Source organism: Camelus dromedarius, chromosome Y (assembly GCF_036321535.1).
Source record: "Camelus dromedarius isolate mCamDro1 chromosome Y, mCamDro1.pat, whole genome shotgun sequence".
In the NCBI taxonomy this organism is placed as follows: domain Eukaryota; kingdom Metazoa; phylum Chordata; class Mammalia; order Artiodactyla; family Camelidae; genus Camelus; species Camelus dromedarius.
Window position 1 is genome coordinate 13,454,378 of NC_087473.1, and position 23,265 is coordinate 13,477,642.

At 33.0% G+C, this 23,265-nt stretch overlaps 1 protein-coding gene across 9 annotated transcripts in view; it reads right to left on the reverse strand.

Moving 5' to 3' along the window:
* The window catches only part of LOC135320411 (lysine-specific demethylase 6A-like), a 133,432-nt gene that overhangs the window by 84,235 nt on the left and 25,932 nt on the right, over positions 1-23,265 (reverse strand). For all 9 annotated transcript variants that reach the window (XR_010379572.1, XM_064483515.1, XM_064483516.1 and 6 more), the window contains exons 5-8: positions 11,344-11,402; positions 8,528-8,648; positions 3,304-3,358; positions 774-808 (exon numbers count right to left, since the gene is read on the reverse strand). Coding sequence is in view for 8 of the 9 variants with exons in the window: in XM_064483515.1 (XP_064339585.1) it covers positions 774-808; positions 3,304-3,358; positions 8,528-8,648; positions 11,344-11,402 (270 nt within the window). In the remaining variant the exon portion in view is untranslated. The remainder of the gene's footprint in view (positions 1-773; positions 809-3,303; positions 3,359-8,527; positions 8,649-11,343; positions 11,403-23,265) is intronic.

The following is a 23,265-nucleotide window of genomic DNA, read 5'->3' on the forward strand; positions in this document are numbered from 1 at the left end:
ATTCTGCCATACACAAAGCAAACTATCATGAAACTAATGAGAAATGGTTTTTAAAATTCATGTTGAACTAATGATAATAATATTAATGTGTGACTATACCCTGTGCTACAAATAAGATGTTTAAAATGTTTCAGTATTACAGCAAAAACTATTCTAAGACAATATCTTACTTCAAACACTCAAATATTCTGGGAAAAAACCTACACATTAACATAAGGATGGCAAAAAACTATAGCAGAGTCATTTCACACCATGCAGATGTCTCAAGTTTAGGGGCAAATAGCATTAAATAACAGCTTGTAGTTGGGGAAAGGTATAGCTCAGTGGTAGAGCACATAAGTAGCATGTTCAAGGCCTGGGTTCAATCTCCAGTACCTCCATATTAAAAAAACAAATAAATAAACCCTAATTACCTCCCCTGAGAAATTTTTTTTAACAAAAAAAAAAGACAGTTCATCTCATATAGCAATTTATTCAATTTATTAAATCACAGTGAGTCAAAGGGAGTTACAAAAACTATACACATACTAAACACAAACCTCAAATTCTTTCATTTCTCTTATATCATTTATCCCTAGACAAAATTTCAAACACTTTTAATGGGTATAAGATAGTAAATATATGCGTAAGTACATGCCCCAAACTCAATTAAATTTACTGGTATTTATTTTAAGTTACGAAATTATATATATAATTTATTTATACTTTATCTCACTTAAAGCATGGATGAAGATTTTGTTCTTGCTTTCAGTAAAGTAAGTTAAAACACTTACCTGGGTTTCATACAAGTGGGCAATATGAAACTGAACTACAAAGAATCATGGGAAATGTTTAATTACAATACAGCTCAATTTCAGGTAATAAGCAAAAACAGGTAACATTTAAAACATAAGGAAACGTTCAAACTATAGATCACAAATTGATTTAGGAGTGCACTTTTTGTTTTTAACAGAACAATGCACAATGATCATAAACATGCAAAGAAAATACATCATTAAAAGCCATAATTAAATAAAAATTTAATCCACTCTTTGTAATTCCAAGAAAACTACATTAAAATATGTTAAAAACTTTAAAAATCAACAGTAAATAAGTATACTAAATTTAAACCAGCAATACTAATAAGTATAATGTGTGTATCTTGACATGATACTCAAAAACATTCATTTAAAAAAATACAACAAAGCTATTATTCAGAAAATATACATTTTTAAATATACACAAGTCTTTCCTTTAGAGTAAATCTATTTAAACATATCAGAACAGTATTAGCAAAAACAAACAAAGGAAATGACTTTTTCCAGGTCTTAAAAAATTACATAACTTTTATTTAAAGAAGAAAAAAGTCAAACCACCTAAAAAAGAAGACTGTAAAATAAATACATCTGAAAAACTGAAAGGGGAAAAAAAAAGGCAGAACATGTTTGCTTTTTTTTGAAGCTCTTGCTGATGCTCTGTTAGCAATTACCAGAGCATGGCATAAAAGATTCACTGAAGAGGATAAATAAAGATCAATAAAAAATTCATTATAATTGGAACTAAATTCTAACTGTTTAAATTTTATGAGATTTATCTGTCAATAACAGTCTCTTTGCCTGTTTTGTTTTTTGGTCCTAACTAGAAGAAACTTTCTAAGTTATATGCAGAATTTTATGTGGGTTTCTTTCCAAAAAAGGCTTACAGCAATCATGAAATTCTCATTAGGTAAACTACCAAGATGTCTCTTTTTTTCTCCTTTCCTTCTTCTCCACACATTTTTCTCTCTCATTCTCTCTCAACAATTAGCATAAAGATTATGTTGTCTCTGGGAGGTGTAAAAAAATTACCAATTCCTAAGCTCAGCTCTTAAAGACTGTGATTCAGTGAGGCTATATGAAGGCCTGGAAAGCTGTCTCCTTAATAAATCCCCTAGCTTTCAAGTATCTTCTTCACCTCCAGATTAGTGAACACTGCTCCAGACAGAAATAAATTCCTATCTATAACAGAGAAAAATTACCCCTAAATTTTGTAATTAACTCTAAAATCAAACAACTTTCAGATACCAAGTTACCACTCTACCTCAGTGGCTACATATCACAAGGTAACTCACCACCTATGAGGTAGAATAAGAACATCTTCTGTAGAGAGGAAAATACTATTACAAGATAATAACAAAATAAACTAAATGCAACTAACAACTTTTTTCAAGTCTCATATATAAAAATAATCTATTTCATAGATTAATTGATTTTCTTCCACCTCACTGCCCGTTTCCCAATTTAGCTTTTCTTACTACATCAAATTCAGTGAACAGAAGTCTCATCTCATTGAATTATTTGAAGGAAAGTAATTACGGGTAAAAAAAGGAAGACAAGGGATCTATATCCCATGTTCCCCATCTTCATATCCATCTCAGAGAACAAGGAAGAAAAGAGCACCTAACTTGGAACCCTAACACCATCTGAACTTCCTTTAAATTCAGTCTCAGATCTCATGTCTCTGGCCTCATAATCCTGTAAGGTAAAAATCTCCGACTATGTTCTTAAGTACAACATGAAGAGGAACATAAATACACAGCTAAGAAAATACTCAACATGGAAATTTTGAAATATATATTGAAATTTTTAACAATACTGCCAAAAAGTTCTTGAAATTTAAACTTTATTCAGTAAACATTATTTTGGGGATATTAAGAATACATACTATCCTAAAGGATAGTCATATAATGCAAATTTTATAACACCTAAATGCTTTTTAAAAATTAACTGTATACATGCATCATACTAGCTTCAAAAAGTTATGTATTAACATTAAACAATCTGTACATATATAATTTATTCATCACAAATAAAAATACACTTTCCATTTAGTTTCCTTTTTTTTAAAACTCTTCTTTGAATATGCTAATCTTCCTAATTTCATAAGCAACAGTAAAAGTTTCAAAGAACAGTCATGGCCTGTGGAATATGTAATGTCTCAAAAGATGTTAAAAGAAAAAAGAGAAATAATTTATCCATTAAAAAAGATACACATAAGATACACATAAGATAACAATGCCTCACCAATTATACCTAATACAAAGTAGGCAATCACCATTGTATATTAGTGTTCGGTGAGAAACCAAACATTTCAATAGTTAACAAGTAATTATGTTAATCAACTGTCTTAAAGGCTAAATCAGGATGATACTCTCCCATTCTTGCTCTCAATAACCAACAGAAACAAAGATATAGTATATTTGAAAAACTATTCATGGTTATAATTTGAAACAAATATAGTCCGTTCCTTGAAAAGAAAAAAACTATTGTACATGGAATTACTTACTTTCAACACTGGATAAAGTACAGGGATTACAGTCAATCAAAGCTAACTGAAAATGCTGCAAGAGAAAAATGAAGATATTTAGCATCACATAATGTCAACTTTTATAGATTAGGCTTTAGCAGTCTAACCTGTAACAATAAAACCATGTTATATAACACAGTTTCTACATAATTTATATATTATAAACTATATGTTATATATACAGTAGTGAACCAAATAAAGTCACTGTGATTCAAAATCTATTTTACAATTGGATATAGATTCCCTGTCTTCTTCCTTTAACACTATGAAGTGTTAAAGCAAAGTATTATCAAGTTATTTCCACAGGATAACTAAGAATAGACAATTTAGGAGGGAAACTACTTTTACCTACTTACATCGTTTCTTTTATCAGGTTTAAAAAATTACAGTATTCAAGTAAATAAAAAAATAAATTACAGAAATGTTTAAATGACCTGTGTTTCAATTCACTATTCAAAAATGTTTAAAATCTAATGGTATCTTTTAGAATATCAACAATTATCTTAAACTGAGAATGAACTTTAGAAACAAAGATACAATCAGAATTTTCCTGAAGAATAAAACATACAGGCTTTTAGTGATTCTTCAATTTCAGTGTATTTCAAGACATTTAAAAATTATAACTCATGTTGAAATTCATCTGTGAAATATAACTCTTTTTAAAAGATATGTAAATTGTGTAAATATGTAAACTTATTCACAAAATATTAAAACATTTTACTTACATCAAATTAAGTTTACACAGAATGTATATATATTTATAACCATGTAGACACTTACATACTTAAATGTATATTAGTATATATAAAAACTAACAGATACATGAAACATTACTAAGAATTATTAACTAGTATTAGTTAATACAACATATTAAATGTAAAGTATAATGTGTAATATATATTACATATATTATCTAACATATCCATATGCTCAACTCATTCATGTATCTGTCTGTAGTTGTTATTAAAAATATAGGTAACATTAAAACATGAAAACACTAATTTATCATTAAAAACACTGAGTAACAAATGACCTCTATTAATTTTCAATATAAATGCCAGAGCCATATAGAGTACCAAAAAGGAGACGGCAGGCACTTAAATTGCTTTAAGTTAAATGAAAAATGAATAAGCACCTGTTTAACATTCTACAAAAAATTCCCACAAATATAGATTAAATTTTCAGAATCTCCATTGATTTTTCAACAATTAAAATAATTAACTATAATACCATTAAGTAATCAAAGGAGAAGTTATTCAAATATCAACTACAAAAAGCTCATTCCTATCTACAATGCATACAACTAAAATTGTGATAGACATACTGATATGTAGTTGGACATTTAGTCTAAACAGTATCTTCTTTGTGAAAAAAAATCTTCAGCAAGTTTTATGAACTACATTTCTATGTAGAATCAATATGGAACCATTGATTACAATTGTGCTTCCTCAACTAGCTGCAAATAACAACAAAACTAATGTTTGCTATCTGATATTATAACAAAAAATAGCTATAAATAAATCATTGGGATTACAATCATTAGTGGTTTATACAGGCCTGCTTTAATAATATGTGATACACAGGACAACCTTTTCAACAAATGATAGTTGGCAAACTGGATAGCCACATGGGAAAGAATGAAGTTAGTCTCTTATTTCATGTAAACATGAAAACCTAACATTATAAAACTCCTGGAAGTCACAGGCGAAAATCTTCATGACAATGGTTTCGGTGACAACATGGGCACCAAAGGCACAGGCAATAAAAGGAAAAACAGACTTCTTAAAATTTAAAAATTTTGTGAAATTCAAGGAAACTATTACTGGGAGAAAATATCTGCAAATCAGAGCTCTCATAAGGGACCAATATCCAGAGAACACTCCTACAACTCAACAAAAAGAAATGAAAGAACACAATTCAAAACTGGACAAAGAACTTCAGTATACATTTCTCCCAAGGCAAACAATTAATAAAATGTGAAAAGATACAAATTAAAAAACCAAAAGTAGTATTAATTTATTTCCATTAGGATTTTTTTTTTTAAAAATGGAAAAGAAGTGTTGACAAAAATGTGGACAAATTCTACAACCCTAGTCCACTGATGGTGAAAAAGTAAAAAGTGCAGGTAGTATGAAAAAATTTAGCAATCCTCACAAAGTTAAATACACCGCACAATTCAGCAATTAGACTCAGGTTTATTTTCAAACAACTGAAAAAAAGGGAGTTAAACAGATACTTATACATGAATATTCACAGCAGTAATATTCACAACTGCCAAAAGTGGAAAAATCCAAGTCCATCAACTGATGAATGGATAAAGAAATCGTGTTACATACACCAAATGGAGTATTATTTACCATGAAAAGGAACATGATCCCTGTAATGTGCTAGAACACGAATGAATCTTGAAAAAATTAACCTAAGTGAAATAAGCCAAACACAAAAATGTATGATTCCACTTATATCAGGAACCTGGACTACTCAAGTTCATAAGAGACAAAGTAGATTAGAAGGATATCAGAAGCTATGGGGAAAAACGATGGGAAATTAGTTTAATGGATGGAGAAGTTTTTGTATGGGATGCTGAAAAATTTGGGAAATGGATGATGGTTCTATCATACTGTGAATATACAAAATGTCACTAAATTGCATATTTTAAAATGATGCGCTTACATTTTTAAAATTGTTACATGTATTTTACAATAAAATAATTTTTTAAAACTTGAAAAAAAATTAGGCTGGCCTGTATGTAATGTATTTTAAAAACTTAAGGCTTAAAAGAAAAAAACTTAAAGCTTAAAACATTCTGAAATGGAAAGGGGGGTGGGATTAAGAGATACACACTACTATTTAACAGAGAAAAAAGCAACAAGGATGTATAATATAGCAAGGAATTACAACCATTATCTTGTAACAATGTTTAATGGAGTATAATCTCTAAAAATACTAAATGACTATGCTATAGAGCTGAAACTAATATAATATTTAAATCAACTTTATGTCAACAATAAAAGACTGATGTCAAAAACATCCTAATATTCCTTTTGTTTTCATAGAAATGAAATTAGAAAGTTGTCCAAAGTTTAAAATAAAGGGAAAAAGGACACAGAAACCGAAAACTACACATACTTAAAAAATGTTTGCTAAATGTTATTATATAAAGTGTTACTATTCAGTTAATCTTTTCTCCATAATTTAATATACACATTACATATTTATGAGGAAAAAAATTATTTTTTGCTCTTTTCTTTTGCCCTCCAATGTATTTCCAGAGAACAGACTGTAAACTGCAACCACAAATACTGCTATAGGATAACAAACATGCTATGAAAAAATTATACCATATTTAACTTATTTTCTGCTGTACAATGTTAGCATTTTTGATAGGCTTTTATACACCGTGAACGTATATATGAAAGGAGGTGTTAAAATCTAAAAACTGCCAGTGCTGTACTTACTTACATTTTAAATCCACTCGTATATGGTACAATTTGAGAAACTCTATTCTAATCTAAACAGGAAACTGATTAAACCAATCCATTCTCTGTATCAAGTATATTACCTTTGACTTATTCCTCACCTACTTTTATCTCTGGCCAGTGTGTGATCTAAATTCTTTACAGTCTGTTTGCAATGGCATTTGATGTTCTTGGTTGAATATCTGTGTACCATCAGTAGCACTCTTGTACAAACCAAAAAACTGTATAAACAATTTGAGGAATTTAATACTTAAAAATCTGAAAGACTTAAGGAACTGAATTAAGGTACAGAGAGCAGTAAGGCATTAACTCTACAGGGTTATTGTAACTTTGCACATTAAAACAAGGTCTACCCTTGACCAACTCCTGAGAGAACCTCTAAACCTTTAGAATACCCTGCCTTACAAGTGTGTCTTTGTGTATCTGGGGCTTAAGTTATTGAGATAGTTATGCTAACAATATTACTTATCATGGGGGTTTAATACATGGTATCAGTTTGATGTCTGAAGGGGCTGGTAACTGACTAACACTGAAGTGATCACAGTTCCCCCAGAGGTCAGTGAATACAGAAAACAGTTTTTTTTATGCTTATGGTTTATTACAGTGAAAGACTGCAAATTTGAATTTTATGTAGAAGTTCATTTGTCCTCTCCCATTGCAGTCGTGTGGATAGCACTTAATTCTACCCAAAATGGTGTTTAATTACATGCATGGAGTATTGCCAACCAGGGGAATTCACTCACACAATTTCAGGGTTTTGTTCTCCATGAAATGAGTCTATGAGTATAATACTGGAGTTAGGTGATATAACCAAGGAGATCCACCTGACTAACCTTAGTTTTAGTCAGTTACCAGCCCTTTTATTATAAAAGTGCCCTTTATTTAGCATTTTCCATGTTACTGAGTTCAGAATAAGTCACACATAAATACATGTGCATATGACCTTTGTAGTCAAGAAACTACAAAATATGTATGAGAAAAACAGCAAACATTCCAAATAGTTAGAATTTCACAAAACCATTCATTTTTCTCAAATTTTCTCTGAATTTCTTCAAAAAGCAGTATTTTTGTTATGCAGGGAATCCCTAGTCCCATTAAAAACCCTTGGAAAACTTAAATGACAGCACAAACCAGGAACTCCAAAAAATGTTAAGTACTGACAAGGCAAATTTCTATTAGAATTAAAGTATTTAACAATAATGTACCATTTTTTCCCAATGATGTTTATATTCACTAACCCGTAGTCAACAAGCCCTAATAGAGAACAAATCTATTATATAATTCTGCTATGACACAGTCCTGCTACTAAAAGTGGGCCAATTTCTAATGAGATCTATAGGAGTGTCAATGATTTGATCACAGGTACAGCATCACTAACCAATTCTTCATCTCTACAGTGGCCAGTAACACATAAGAGGAGTGTTTTACATACTCAAATAAAATAAACCACTTCTCCTGAACACACACATCAGTACCAATATTTTGTTAAAAGACAAAATAAAAACAAAACCAAGAAGTTATCCAGCAAATCTTAGCACCATATCTACTTAATACCCTGAAATCTAACTCTTCTTCACCTTTAGTTCATATCCTAAATTCATCAATTTTTAACAGCAGTGAGATAAATTCCAACATTTCTCAATACTTTTAACATTGAACAACACACATACCAGAAAGACACACAAATGAAAAGTGTGTATCTAGGAAAAATACTAACCACCTACCTTTAAACTAGATTCGTAGTCTGTATTCACTTTGAACATAAGCCCAAGTCGTAAATGAATTTCCTTGGCTCGACAAAAACTGGGATCAACATAAAGCACCTCTTGGAATGCTTTAATTGCCCTTGAAGGATATAGACATGAGAAATTGTAAGATCTTAATATTAAGGATATTTTCCTTAGAAGTATAGAAAATATAATGATTCTAAAATTTTTTAAAGAAATGACAATCTCATAAAAAACTATGACTAGGAAATAGACTAGAAAAGTAAGGAATTTTTTTCTCAACTACCTCATTTATTGAGGAATATTTAAAGATTTAATAACATCTGCAATGTAAAGAACTCATTCAAAATTTTCTGAAACACCTCAGAGAAGAAGGCAGTAGGAAAGCTTCTAAAATGGCAGTGTTAATCCTGGTTCTATAAGGCTCCATATATATCTACTGTTGGAAGCCTTATTTTTGTCTATCACATTTTGCTTTACATTCTGCTTGGAAACTTTTTTGAGAATAATGTGATACAGATAAAGGCTATTATTTATTCCTTCCATATAGAATTCCTGTTTTATAGAATAGTCTGTGGAAAAAAATACTCTTGCCCCCACAGCAATGAAATGTCAGGTCTACATAAATCAAAGACCCATGTTTATGGAACTGCTTCTGGCTTCTCAAATCTACTTCAACCTTCATTAGTCTGTCCTAATTCTAATTTTGTCTTTTTTAAAAAGTCTTTATTATCAATAGAGAAAATCCAGATATACTGATTTTATTTTTAATATATTTAAGTACTTGGAATATATGAATTATTTCCTCAAAAATGAGTATGACAAGAGACAAAAAGAAAAGAAAAAAGTCTACTTTGTGTTTTTTTTTTTAAATGAGGGGGAGGTAATTCAGTTTCTTCATTGATTCCACTTGGAGGAGGAACTGGGGATTGAACCCCAGACCTCTTGGGTGCTGAGCACATGCTCTACCACTTGAGCTATACCGTTCTCCTGAAAAAAGTCTATTTTGAATTTCAATCTATTCTCTAAAAACCCTAACGGTCACTATTTAGAATTATAAATATTTCCAAAGTCATTTCTTCCTGTACTATAAAAAGATGCAGATACCAGTCATACCATAATTTGGGACAAAGCAACACACCACCATGTCTTTAGTAAGTTGGTTAAGTTCCTACTTCTAAAATTGTATGATTATGTATACATCTATTATGAAATTAAATATTATAAGGTAGGTTTTCTTTGGGAAACATACAGACATTATTTAAAGATGAGTTACTTAAATTTATAACCATCTTTCATATAACCAACTTAACACTGTCACACACATAATTAAGCAATTAATATTCTGAATAGTATGCACTTATCTCCCTATTGATTTTATGTTATAATTTCAATCTAAAGGTACTCATATGTTATAACTAAATGAAAACTCTCCAAATTGAGTCACATTTCTCTCTTAAAGTGTACAGTCCTTTGTTCTCACACTTACATTGGATTTTACCTAAACTTTTTCCAGCTAGCTGAAATGGTTGCATTTATTTGCATAACAACTACAAGCAATGATTTTAAGTATCTATTTTTCCATCTTGACATAAGGCAAACAATAAATTATTCCATTCAATATAACTTACAGCCTTATTTCTAAAGGCATTACTTTCCTATCCTCTTCGAATTTGTAAGTGATCACTTGTCTATGAGCCCACTGCAAGTAAAAGTACTGTTTAAAATTTAAAAAGCTCTTGGCAGTTTGCACTGGACCACCCATGCTCCTCACTGGTCCTAAAGCTCCAGTGGCTGGTGGGAGTTGCGGGTGGAGGGAGCTCTGGGTGCTAATAAAGCCATTTGACTTCGAGGAGGGAGCCTTTTTTTTCCCTTTAGCTTTAAATTTTTAGACTTGAGTCCTGAACATGAGGCCAGCTTCCATTACTAAATAAATGGTTAAGTAGTGCTAAATAAAATGAATATATCTTACTTCCTCCATCAACAAAATTTAAAAATGAGAACAAAATTATTTTTAACATCTTTTCTAGTTTCAAAAGTTCAGAATTGTGAGTTCTGTGAACAGGATTTTTAGGAAATTTACAGAGATCTTAAAACTGTCCTAAATCACAACTGGTTTGAAATAAAATTCACGACAAAAGGTAAGTGACTTAGGTATAGAACTCTCAAAGCACTGCACAGTTCATTTAAAAAACAAACAAAAAACTGTAACCTCTATAAGCTACAAGCTTACTTAACAGTATAGTACTCCTAAGCACAGCATAATTATTGTGTCAAAAAGCCAACGAGTATGAAAAATATTAGGAAAAGTCATACAACTAAAAGTTGAATACTCATTCACCTTTGGGGAACCATATCAAACACTGGTCAATGCATACTTAAGAACTCTATATTAAGTATCTAGAATGACCCACAGGACATGGTTGCAAACACTGGTTGTAAGCTTATTCACCTTCCTCTGGATTCTCATAGGACTTAAATGAAGAAAAAAGGACAGGAACAGAAAAACTTCCTATACTTAAAGAGTTTACAAAATTTTATGTATCACTATCAAGGATAATCCTCAATACTGAAGGAGGTATCATTATTTCTACTGTAGGACATGAGTGTTTATAAGTCAAATTACTAGTTATGGGCCATTACAAGGTGTTAACAAGTATGCTGAGTGAGTGGAGGAAATTAGGGCTGAACTTGATATGAAGCTTACAAATGTAAATATGCTACTAATGATGAGAATTTACTGACAGTAAAATATTTTCTGTGTTTGTCATACACATACAAAGTGGATAAATATCTGGTACAAGACAACTTACCACTGAAACGCGTTGTAGTAAAAGTAAACCAAACCAAGGCCATATAAAAAGGTAGCATTCTGTTTAAAAAAAAAAAAAAGCCATTTAAAAATGTTTCTATCTACGTATATGTTACTAGCTAGAAACACATAAGATGTTCTTCAGTTCGAAAAATTCTATCTTACAATATGCTTAAAAGAAAAACCAATAATTTTATGAGTCAACAGGTAATACAGAGAAGCCAAACAATTCAGAGAAATATTTTCAGTTTCTTTTAATCAAGCCCACAATGAAAACAATTCTTAAAAAACCCCAAATTTGTCTGAAACCACAAAGAGCCAACCAGTCAAAGCAATCCAAAAAAAAAAGAACAAAGCTGAAGGTATCACACTTCCTGGTTTCAAACTATACTATGAAACTATAGTAATAAAATTAGTATTTTAGGTGTAAAAATGCTGACAGATACCAATGGAACAGAATAGAGAGCACAGAATTAAACCCCCATCTTTATGGTCAACTGATATTTGACAAGGGAGTCAGGACACCCAACTGTTAAGAGACTCTTCCATCTCTTCAAAAGTGATATTGGGAACTATATTAAATGTCTTGTAGGAACTTATGGTGAAAAAGAATATGAAAATGAATACACATATGTTCATGTATGACTAAAGTGTTGTGCTGTACCTCAGAAATTGACACATTGTAAACTGATTATACTTCAATACATATATATATACCCAAAATAAGTGATATTAAGGAAAATGGACAAACACATGCAAAGCAATAAAATTAGATTCCTATCTCAAACCACTCACAAAAATTAACTAAAAATGGATCAAAATGGATCAAAGGTTTAAACATTAATGGCTGACATCATAAAACATCCTAGAAAAAAATATAGGAAAAAAGCTCCTTGACACTAGGCAGTAATTTTTTTGATATGACACAAAAAGCACAAGAAGCAAAAGCAAAAATTAGCAAGTCAAACTTGAAAGCTTCTACACAGCAAAATAAATAATTAACAACATGAAAAGACATTCTACAGAATAGGAGAAATTTTCCAGATGCCATAGACAACATTCATGACTTGTAGAAAAAGCTCAAAACATGAATATTAACAGGAGTCGAAAGAATTTCATTCCAACCCTCATGGATGTAGAATTCAAGGGGTTCAGTTCAGGAAATAATGGCAGATGTGGAAGAAAAGCAAGAGAATCAGATTTAGAAGTAGAGCCTGAAGATGTGACTGAACTGTCATAGTTCATGATAAAACTTCTAACAAATGTGGAGTTGTTCCTCCTGGAGAAGCAAAGAAAAGTTGTTTCCTGAGATGACTACAACTGGTGAAAATGCTGCAAAGATTGTTGAAAAGACAAAAAAGTATTTAAAATACTACAAAAACTTAGTTGATGAAGCAGTAGTAGAGTTTGAGAGAACTGACTCCAATTTTGAAAGAAGTTCTGTTATGGGTAAAATGCTATCAAAGAGCACTGCATACTACAGAGAAATTACTTGTCAATGGAAGTCAATCAGTGTGGCAAACTTCGCTGTGGACTTACTCTAAGAAACTGCCACAGCCACCCCAACCTTCAGCAAGCATCGCCCTGATCAGTCAAGAGCCATCAACATCAAGGCAGGACCCTCCACCAGCAGAGATTATGACTCACTGAAGGCTCAGATAATAGTATTTTTCAGCAACAAAGAATTTTTTTTTAATATGGTAAGTACACTGGGGTTTTTTTTAGACATAATACAATTGCACACACTCAATAAGAGTACCGTACAGTCTAAACATAACATTTTCTAAGCACCAGGAAACAAACAAAAAAATCATGTGATTCACTTTATTTCAGTATTTGCTTGATTGAAATGGTCTGGAACTGAACCCCCAATATCTCCTAAGTATGCTTAATTCTGTGTCAAAGTGCTCATCACAAATCCTAGTTAAGAAGTTACAGTTTCATGTGATTATCATCAACCTATATGAAGTGTTCAGAGTAATGAAAAAAATGTGGCCAAATGTCACCAAGATGATGAGATAAAAGGATGCAGACTCTTCCTACTCCTCAGGTCACAATACATACAAAGCTACACAGATTAATTCTCTGACTGAAATCCAGGAACAAGTTACTCCTACACATTGGGCAACTGAAAAAATACCCACATTAAAATGGATAGATAAGACTAAGACACACTCTCACCATAAATTCCACTCCCACCTCACTTTCCTCTTACAATTCTCCCTGAGGAGCAAAAGCAGCAGTGTTTGGAACACATATCTAGTGCCCCAAGACTTCAGACTCAAATCACTTAGCTCTGAGAGACAATAGAGTTTTGACAATTATGTGTCCCTTGGGACCATGCAAACAAAGAGACAATTGTTGAAGAGGCACACAGTACTATATGCAGCAGACCTATTCTAAAACAAAATAACAAACGTCTTACGGAAAAAGAGAAAGACACCAAAAGGATATTTGTAACTTTTCATTGAAAAGGAATAAAAATGGTGTATTTGGAGTAGATAAACTCACAATGCAGCACAGATAAGGAAACAATGGTGCAGCATTCAAATTAGGTTCACAGTCTTTTTATGTTCAGTTGCAGAGCTAAAAATAGGTTTTGCATTTTTACAAGCTTATTAAAAAAAAGAGTACATGCCAGAAACCAAATGTGGCCAATTAAACCTAAAATTTATAATAGAGTCCATTAAAAAAGTCCCTGAAGGGTCCAAGCCATTACTACCCCTATGTGGACTGTGTAGTTTTCTACTGACCTTCATCACAAAGCACAGTAATACTAAGAGATGCCCTCAGGGACTTTCTGTATATATGTATTACACACATACTCTACCTTATGTCCATTGTGCAAAAGTAGTCCAATTTCCCCTTGTCTGTCACCATAGCCAGCAAAGGAATTCCTTTCTTTGCCTGTTGGTTCAAATTGAGGCATGAAGAGTCCAAATTGCCAAGAAGCACTACAACTTTTAGTTTAATGGATCATTGGTGTGTCTACTGGAGTAAGCATTCTTCCCTTTGAAACTAATACCTCATAACTTTCCAAGGAGAGTGTAACATTGTAAGGAAAGGAAATCAAAATGTGCTAGTAGATCACTAGAGGTAACAGTAAGTGGTGCTGAGGTGATATCACCAAAATGGCAACACCCGTTGTTCCTGATTTCAGTCTTCCTCACTAGAAGATCACCTAGCAAATACTCATGTCAGTATAACATTTTGAAACCCCCAGAACATGTAGTTAAGCCTGAAGCACTTCCCTGAACCTCAAAGACCAAAAGGATATATTAAAAGAGTTAAGAGGAGCTATACTCTGACTATATCACCATTCTCCCAAGCCAGCGGAGCAATATACCAAGAGGGATCTACTGGGCCTATAGTTTCTCGAGCGGGCAAAAGAGTCCAAGGTGGACATCTAGCTCCCTCAGCATTGTGAGTCCTGTCCAGAGCAGCCCAATGAAATCTCGCCTCATTGGGATGGTGGAAAATATATGTGGTGCCTGGTCACTGGAAATCAGAAAGTGACTGAGAATGGTCTAGGCCTTATAATAACTAGCACTTGGATAATGGCACACAAATTTCCCCTTGCAGTGGTTACCAAGTAGAGATCCCAGACAGTGTGTCTACCTACATAGCCAAGCCAGCAGCCACATTTAAACAGTGAACTCAGTACAGTTCTATCTGATTCAGGACCCCAAACAATTAGTCTCGCCAGCTTTGAAGCATTTTTTAACACTCTAGGCAAAGCTATCACAGGATGGCTGACTGTATCCTCCAGCCCCAATTAATCAGGAAACACAACTGTAAAATCTGGGAAGCTGTATAACCCATCCTACAACACTGCTTACAATACCACTTAAGCAAAGGGGTCAACAAGTGGCTGAGTACTACTAAAAAGAGCAGCTGGTGGACTCAGCTGGCCAAAGGGTTTGGTGCATAGTTCTGCCAGACTTGAGTTTCAAGTCAGCGAGGTATACCAGTCCTGCCTGAGAAGAAAAGCTTTTCCATAGTTTTATCTACTGCTCAGGATAGCCTTCAGTCTTACCTAATCAGGAAGCCTAATCATAACACCTAAAAAGATGTGTTGTTCATCCTACAGACCCACTTACAATGGTACCTGAGCACGGAACACACCCAAAAGCTATGCTCATATGGATAACCAATGAAGCAGTTCTGTCTGACCAAGGAGTTTAGCAGACAACTCTGTCAGATGAGGGTGCCCACTCATCAAGCCATAACAGCCAAAGAAACCATGCAACAATTCTGATTATGTACGGAAGCAAATTCACAGATCCAACCAAAAGCTGAGTATAGTATCATATTTCACATTATTGGCCTAAATAGAGGATCGAGGCAGCAAGACAGTCAATTCCACAGCCACACATCTGCAGAAAAGCCAAGGGAGCGCTCCCATCCAACAGTTCACAAATAGTGACAGACCTTCTGATCTTGGAGCTTAGGCAATAGCTCAACATAAACCCAAAAACCTTCACAGCAAGCCTCATCTGCCTAGGAAGGCTATAAACCAAACTCTATAACCTCAGCTGAGCTAACTGGTGAAGGACTGTCCCTGTCCAGAAAAACAAAAAATGTAAGGCATAGATTATGAAGAATCGGGTAAAACTGACACCACCAAAGGAAACTAGTAAAACTTCAATAACTGAACCTAAAGAAATAGAGATCTATGAACTGTATGACAAAGAATTCAGAATAATCTTATAGAAGTTTATTAAACTGTAAGAGAATACACAGAGAGAAAACTAAATGAAATTAGGAAACCAACACATGAACAAAATAAAAAATTCAACAAAGAAGTAGAATTTTTAAAAAAGAGTCTAGTAATGAAGAATACAATGTCTGAACTGAAGAATTAAATAGAGAACTTCAACATCAGGCTCCACCTAGCACAAGAATCAGTTAACTAGAAGATAGTCATTTGAAGTTATGCAGTTGGAGGTGCCAAAAAAGAAAGAAAGAAAGAAAAGTAAAGTAAATGAAAAAAGTCCCCAACTATTCTACACAGTACTGGAAATCCTAACCAGAGCACTTAAAAGTAAGAGAAAAGGCATGCAAATCAGAAAGTAAGAGGTGAAACAGTCCTTGTCTGCAAATGATGTCGTCTTATATACAGAAAATCCTATACGTCACTGTCGCCCCCAAGAAAGTAAATCAACAAATTCAGCAAAATAAAGCATACAAAATCAACTACAAATTTCAACTATGTTTTATAACGTAACCATCTTATAAAGAAAACAATCTCATTCATAATAGTATCAAGAACAACAGAAAAACGTTATAATAACTTTAACCAAGGAGCTGAAAGATCTATACTCTAAAAATAAAAAATCTGATGAAAGAAACTGAAGAAAACACAAATTAACAGAAAGATACCCATTTCCATACAAAAAAAAATTAATATTGTTAAAATATCCATGCTTCAAAACCATCTATAGATTTGTTTCAATTCTTACCAAGATTCTAGTGGCATTTTTTTTTTACATTGATTAAAAAAACATAGAATTTGTGTGAAACCACAAAAGACGCTGAATCACCAAAGTAATCTAAAGAAAGAATAAAAAACCTTGAGATATCAACCTTCCTGATTTCAATCTATATTACAAAACTACAGTAATCAAAACAAGATAATGGCACAAAAACATATATATGTATAGAACAACAAAAGACAATTAAGAGTCCACGAATAAACCTATGCATATACGATCAGGTAATTTTTGATAAGGGAGCCATCAATCCTCAAATGAGAGAAGACATTATTTTTTAAATAAATAGTTCTAAGAAAGCTGGAGTTTACACGCAAAACTAAGAAACCATAAAACTATCTTCACATCATTCACAAAGAAAAGCTCAAAACAGATAGAAAATTTAAAAGAAACATCTGAAACTATAAAACTTCTAAATGAAAACAAAGGAGGAACTTCCCTGACAGTAGTCTTGGCAGTGATATTTTGGATATGACACTTAAAACACAAGCAAAAAAAAAAAACTCTGCACAACAGAAGAAATGATCCACAAAATAAAAAGGGAACATATGGATTCAGAAAAAATATTTGCAAACTACACATAAGAGGTTACTATCCAAAACGAACAAGGAACTCATACACTCAACAGTAAAAAAATTCCCAAATAATCCAATTTAAAAATAACCAAAGGATCTAATTAGATATGTTTATAAAGAAGTCAAATGAAAAAGAGGGATATGAAAAAAGATACTCAATATTACTATTTACTAAGGAAATGCCAAAAACACAATGAGAGATGACCCCAGAGCTGTTACAATGACTACTACAAAACAGGAAAGAGATAAGTATCAATAAGAATATGGATAAAAGGAAATCCTTGTACATTGTTGCTGTGAATGTTAGTATAACCACTATGGTAAATAGCACTGAAGATCCTCAAAAAATTAAAAACAAAACAAAACTACTAAATGACCAGATATTCCACTTCTGAAGTTATATTTAAAGGAAAATGACTACCAGAGAAAATATCTGCCACCCAACTTTTCATTACAGCACCATTTACAATAGCCAAGATATTGAAACAACCTCACTGTCCATGGATAGATGAAGAGAATCACACACTCAGTCACACATACACACACACACCACCCAAATCTCACCCCCACATACAAATTGAGTATTATTCTGCCATAAAGAAGGAAGAAAATCCTCCTATTTGCTACAACATGGATGGACATTGAGAGCATTATGCTAAGTAAAACAATTCAGACAGAAAAAGATACACATTGTATTATCTTACTTATAGGTGGAATTTTTAAAAAAAAAACAAGTTCACTGAAACAGAGAACAGACTGGTTGGGGTTTGTCAGAGGAGAGGGGAAGTAACTGGGTGAAGACAGTCCAAGGGTACAAACTTCCATTAATAAAATAAATACATTCTGGGGATGTAATGCCTATAATCAATAATACTATATTATATATCTGAAAGTTACTAAAAAATTAGATGTTAAAAATTCTCACAGAGAAATCTGTAGCCATATGAGGTGATGGATGTGAACTACATTTATTACATTAGTCATTTCTCTATCAATTAATCTATCTACCTACCTACCTACATGTATGAAGATCAAATCATTATGTGGCACATCTTAAACTTTTACAAGATGCTATATGTCAATTATATCTCAATGAAACTGGGAAACAGAGTGGTGCCACTCCCATGATTGATGACACATTTCCTGATAATGGGTGAATAGCACCACATATTAGACACTGATTCGGAGTGTATATAGCCTTCTGGAGAACCTTGCCCTACCTAGCTCTACAAGGTACTATTAACTAGTGGGCAATACAAATAAGTCCTTAAAGATCATTCCACCAAAATATCAAGCCAGCTATTGCAGGACACAGGGGAAAATAGTACGACCAGTGAATTCCATGATTTTGGACACTGCCACAATTTATTACCTATGCAGTGAGTTCTCTGATGGAACAATGCTTGATGGAATACTATGATGTTGGATAAAGCACTCCCTGTACCCACGAATGTAGGAAAAGCAAACCCATATATAGAATAAGAATCTATTCCAGTAATAATAAAATACTGTCTCTTCCATTGTGGAAACTGTCCAATGTAATCAATTTAACACCAGCTAGCTTGCTGATCTCCGCAGAAAGTGGTGCCATATGGGGGACTCACAGGTGATCTCTGGTACTCCCAAACTTGATATTCAGTGGTAGCCATAGCCAGAACAGCCTTGGTGAATAGAATCCATGTTGTTGATACTATGCTTAGCCTCTATCCTGCCACTGTGTCTATATTATTACTCACTAGCCCGCTGTGTGATGATAGGGTTAGCAAGGGAGAGAGGATAACTGTTATTCACATCATCATTCTATCCAACTGATTATTAAAATGATCCTCAGCTGAGGCCATCCTTTGGTGAGTATCTCACATGGAATACAAATACCTTTATGCTTTGCATTCAGAGATAGAAATACCTCTTTCCCAAATTTCCTTGTGAAGTTTTTAATCATGTTCCTTTCAAGTTCCTAACCATCCAGCCAAATCACTGGACACAGCCGAAGAATAGTTATATAATTACACATCCAAGGAAAGTGTACAATCAGGTGCACTGTTCAAAGTTCTATCCACTGGGAGGATTACTATACAAGTATTCCATGAATCATATGAAGTTCACAGAAATTGGCCCATGCCCTTATTGTCCAATTATTATCTTAAAATATTATATATGCCATAGAAATAACTGATTTTTCTTATCAAATGAATTCTAATGACAACTTTAACCAAGTCCACTTTAAGTCACAGACAGCTATCATTTCACTTTCATTCTTCTCTGAAAAGTGTTTATAATCAGACACAAGGAAGAATCCTTCATGGTGGCATTGTAGAAATAATTTGGAGATCACGCCTCAAGTTTGAGTAGAATTTCCAGAAGTAAGGAAGAAGATATTGGTGTCTGCTAACCCAAGAAAAAGCAGAACAAGAATTACTTTCATGATTTTGAATAAATTGATGCAGACCATGACCATTTTGATGAACTTATTTGAAACCTTGTTGGTGTTTGTATTCAAGATATAAGGAAACTTTTTTCTCTTAAGGTTTGTGTAACTTATAAAGCAAATTAGTAAAGTAATCCTCTGTGAACAAAGATATATATAATTACTTTTTCTCCCTATTTTATCTTTTATAATTTGAAAACTCTTTGTTAGAATGCTTATTTTTATAGGAATATAATTATTTGCATAAGTTCAAAAACAATCTTTTCTCCTCGTGAGACAGAAAACACTGATTATAACATCAGGGCTTTGACTGGAATGTCTGAGAATGATGTGCATTGAATCACATATGACCCAAGAGCTTTAAGGAACTAATGAGACAATATTTATTTACACTGCACCTTTGAAAAAACTGATCTGAACCTGGCTAATTAAGATTTCATAACTTAAGGAGAAATAAAGGAAGGTCACTTCCTGGCAGGCCCAGGAACTTTAGGATATTTTGGAGAACACCAAAAAAGGAGTTCAACCAAATCTCTATATCGGGCAAAATGTTATGAGTTCTTACCTTGAGTTCCTACACTTGGAGAGGCTTTTAAAAGTCTAACCTGAGATTCCTTATCAAAAGTTTCAGGAAGCAAATTCAAAAGACTTCTGTGACCAACAACTATTCATGCCAACTGTATGTAAGTAATCAGGTAAAATTTAATTAAAATACTTATTCTGCAAACAAATTAGTCTGACTTTGATAAAACAGGTGGTGACTATGAGGAAAAAATATGTTTACAATGTAACCTTTTGGATTCTACCCTGTATATTTGGCAGTCCTTTACAAATACTGAATTCCCAGTATCTGACTACAATTCTCTAAATTAGTGTTTCCAATTTTTCTCCATTCTGACTTGGAATCATTGAGAACTAAGTCAGACCTTTTCCTGGAGTCCTGAAAGCTGAAGTTACATAAAATGACATAACATCAAGAAAATCACCATAACAGATTATGAATGAACAAACTTTGTGCCTGCTCCTGTCTGTAGCACTCAAGAAGTTCGCCTTATCAATTCCAATTCAAACCAGTAATTTTACTTATTTGCTCTGTTCTCCACACTCTAGCATCTAATGACACTTTGAGCCCAATATCTACAAATGTTGACTGACCTCTGGAATCAGAAACCAGGTTTTTAACATTTATTGCCTGTTTTTCTGTCATTTTCATAGAAACTACCCCCTTCTTTAAGGGCTTACTGTCTGGTACTATACAATGTAACTTCTACCACCAAGTCTCAACAGATAATTCAGCTCATACCAAATGTACAGAAGACTACAAAGAAAGAAATGACTTGATGTTGTGCTAATAAAAATGAGTGTCTCTTCATTCCTTTGAACAACCAGGCAGAACTGACAAAGACTCTATGCTCAATCAAAGTTTAGATTCCTGAAGCTGTTCCTAAGCACATCTGCACATTACTTCTAAAATCCTTAGCAAGAACCATGCTAAGTAGGTTTTAGCAAGAGTGCCTCATCCTGCATATGTGAAAGCCTGCAATACCTAATGGGGTTTCTCATACTCCACTATCTACTAGGTGATGTCTAATCAATCCTTGCTCAGAATACCTTAGCCCAAAATGCCTTGTTGTTTCCTTTAATAATTTTCCAAATGCTGACTCTTATAGAGCTCCTTAGCTATATATTTGTGTATGACCAGGCTGTATTCAGAATTGACCCTGATTCTCTATTAAGAATCCCTTCCCTTTTTGCAGTAACACTGGAAAACAGTGTTTTTCCCCTAAATTCACATCCTTTGAGATAAAAAAATGCACCCAGCACAACTTCCCTGCTTGTTTGCTGATTCACAGGCATGGGGGGAAAAACTTGACAATCTTACTGTCCTCACAAGGGAATCATTATTCTCTCTCCTTGTAGAAGCATTCCTTCCTCTATAATTCAGACCTATAAGTCATTCTGGAATTAAGATTTGGGTACAAAATCAAAACTGTTGCTATTGGGTCACAAGGGTAATTAATAGTCAGAGGTGCCACTTCCATTTCCAGTTTCTGACAACTCAATCCATGACCATGACTGCTGGCTATTAGAAAAACACTGCCACATACTGGTCAATGATTCAGAGGATGATAAGTCTCTGCCTCCATAGCAATTTTGTCATGTGCGTGGGGAAAGAACCTGTGTTATGCCATTAAAAGTACCAAAGCATGTGAGATAGGAATTCCAGAATAGAGAAAAGACAAAGAAAGAAAAAACATTTCAAAAGTAAATGGCTGAAAATTTCCTAGAAAACTTAAAAATTTCAAAGAAAACTTTAATTTGTACATCAGTAAACTTAAGTAGGATAAACAAAATGAGACTCAGAGACACATTATACTAAAAAAGGCTGAAGATCAAAGACAAGGAGAAAATCCTGAAGGCAGCAAGAGAAAAAACAAAACAAAACAATACTAAAAAACACCAAAACAAATGCTTGATTTTCCCTCAGATACTATGATTGTCAAAAAGGCAGTGGGATAACATAATCAAAGTGCTCTGAAAATCAAACAAAACAAACAAAAAACTGTCCAACCAAGAATCTTCGATCCTAGCAGAGGTATCTTAGAACAGTAAAAGCTAAAAAAAAAAAAAAAATTGCAGATTATAAAAAGAGACAGAATTCACTGCAAATACACACACCTTACAACATTAAACCTTACAACAAATCTTACAACAAATTCTTAAAAAGTTCTTCAGGTTTGTAACAGGTGCCCATGTCAGCATTTCAAAGTGGGGTAAAAAAAAAAAGAGAAAGAGAGAGGAAGACAAATAATTATGCAGGTATGGAAAACAGCACACTGCATATTTCTTTTCCTTCCTCTTTTTTTTTCTCATTAAAAAAACAATTGTATAAGTACACTCCATATAACTGTATATATAGTAGTGTAATTTATTATTAATGACAGAACAAATGAGTTAAATAGGAGTAAAGTTATAGTGGACTGAAAAAAAGAATTCTAGATGGTAAATCAAACATACAAGAACAAGTGAAGAAAAACAGAAATGGGAAGTTAAAACAGCTAAACACATAATTTTTTCTTTCTCAGAACTCAACAAATTACATAGTATTAAACCAATGTACATAATATACATAACACTGTAATTGTTGAAGCCGCAACAAACAGAAGAGGCACAAGAGCACAGAAGTATTTAAGAGTAACATTTCTCTATCTCATAGGAGTTATATTAGTATAAATCTAAGTAAATTCATATAATTTGATATGCATATCGTAGGCACTAGAGCAACCCAGTAAGGAAATAACTCAAAAATACATAATGAAAAAAAAATACATAATGAAAAGCTTGAAGAAATTAAATTTCATTTTAAAAATTTGCTTCATGGAATAAAGCAGAAATAGAGGTAAAAGACATAAAAAAAGGAAAATGGC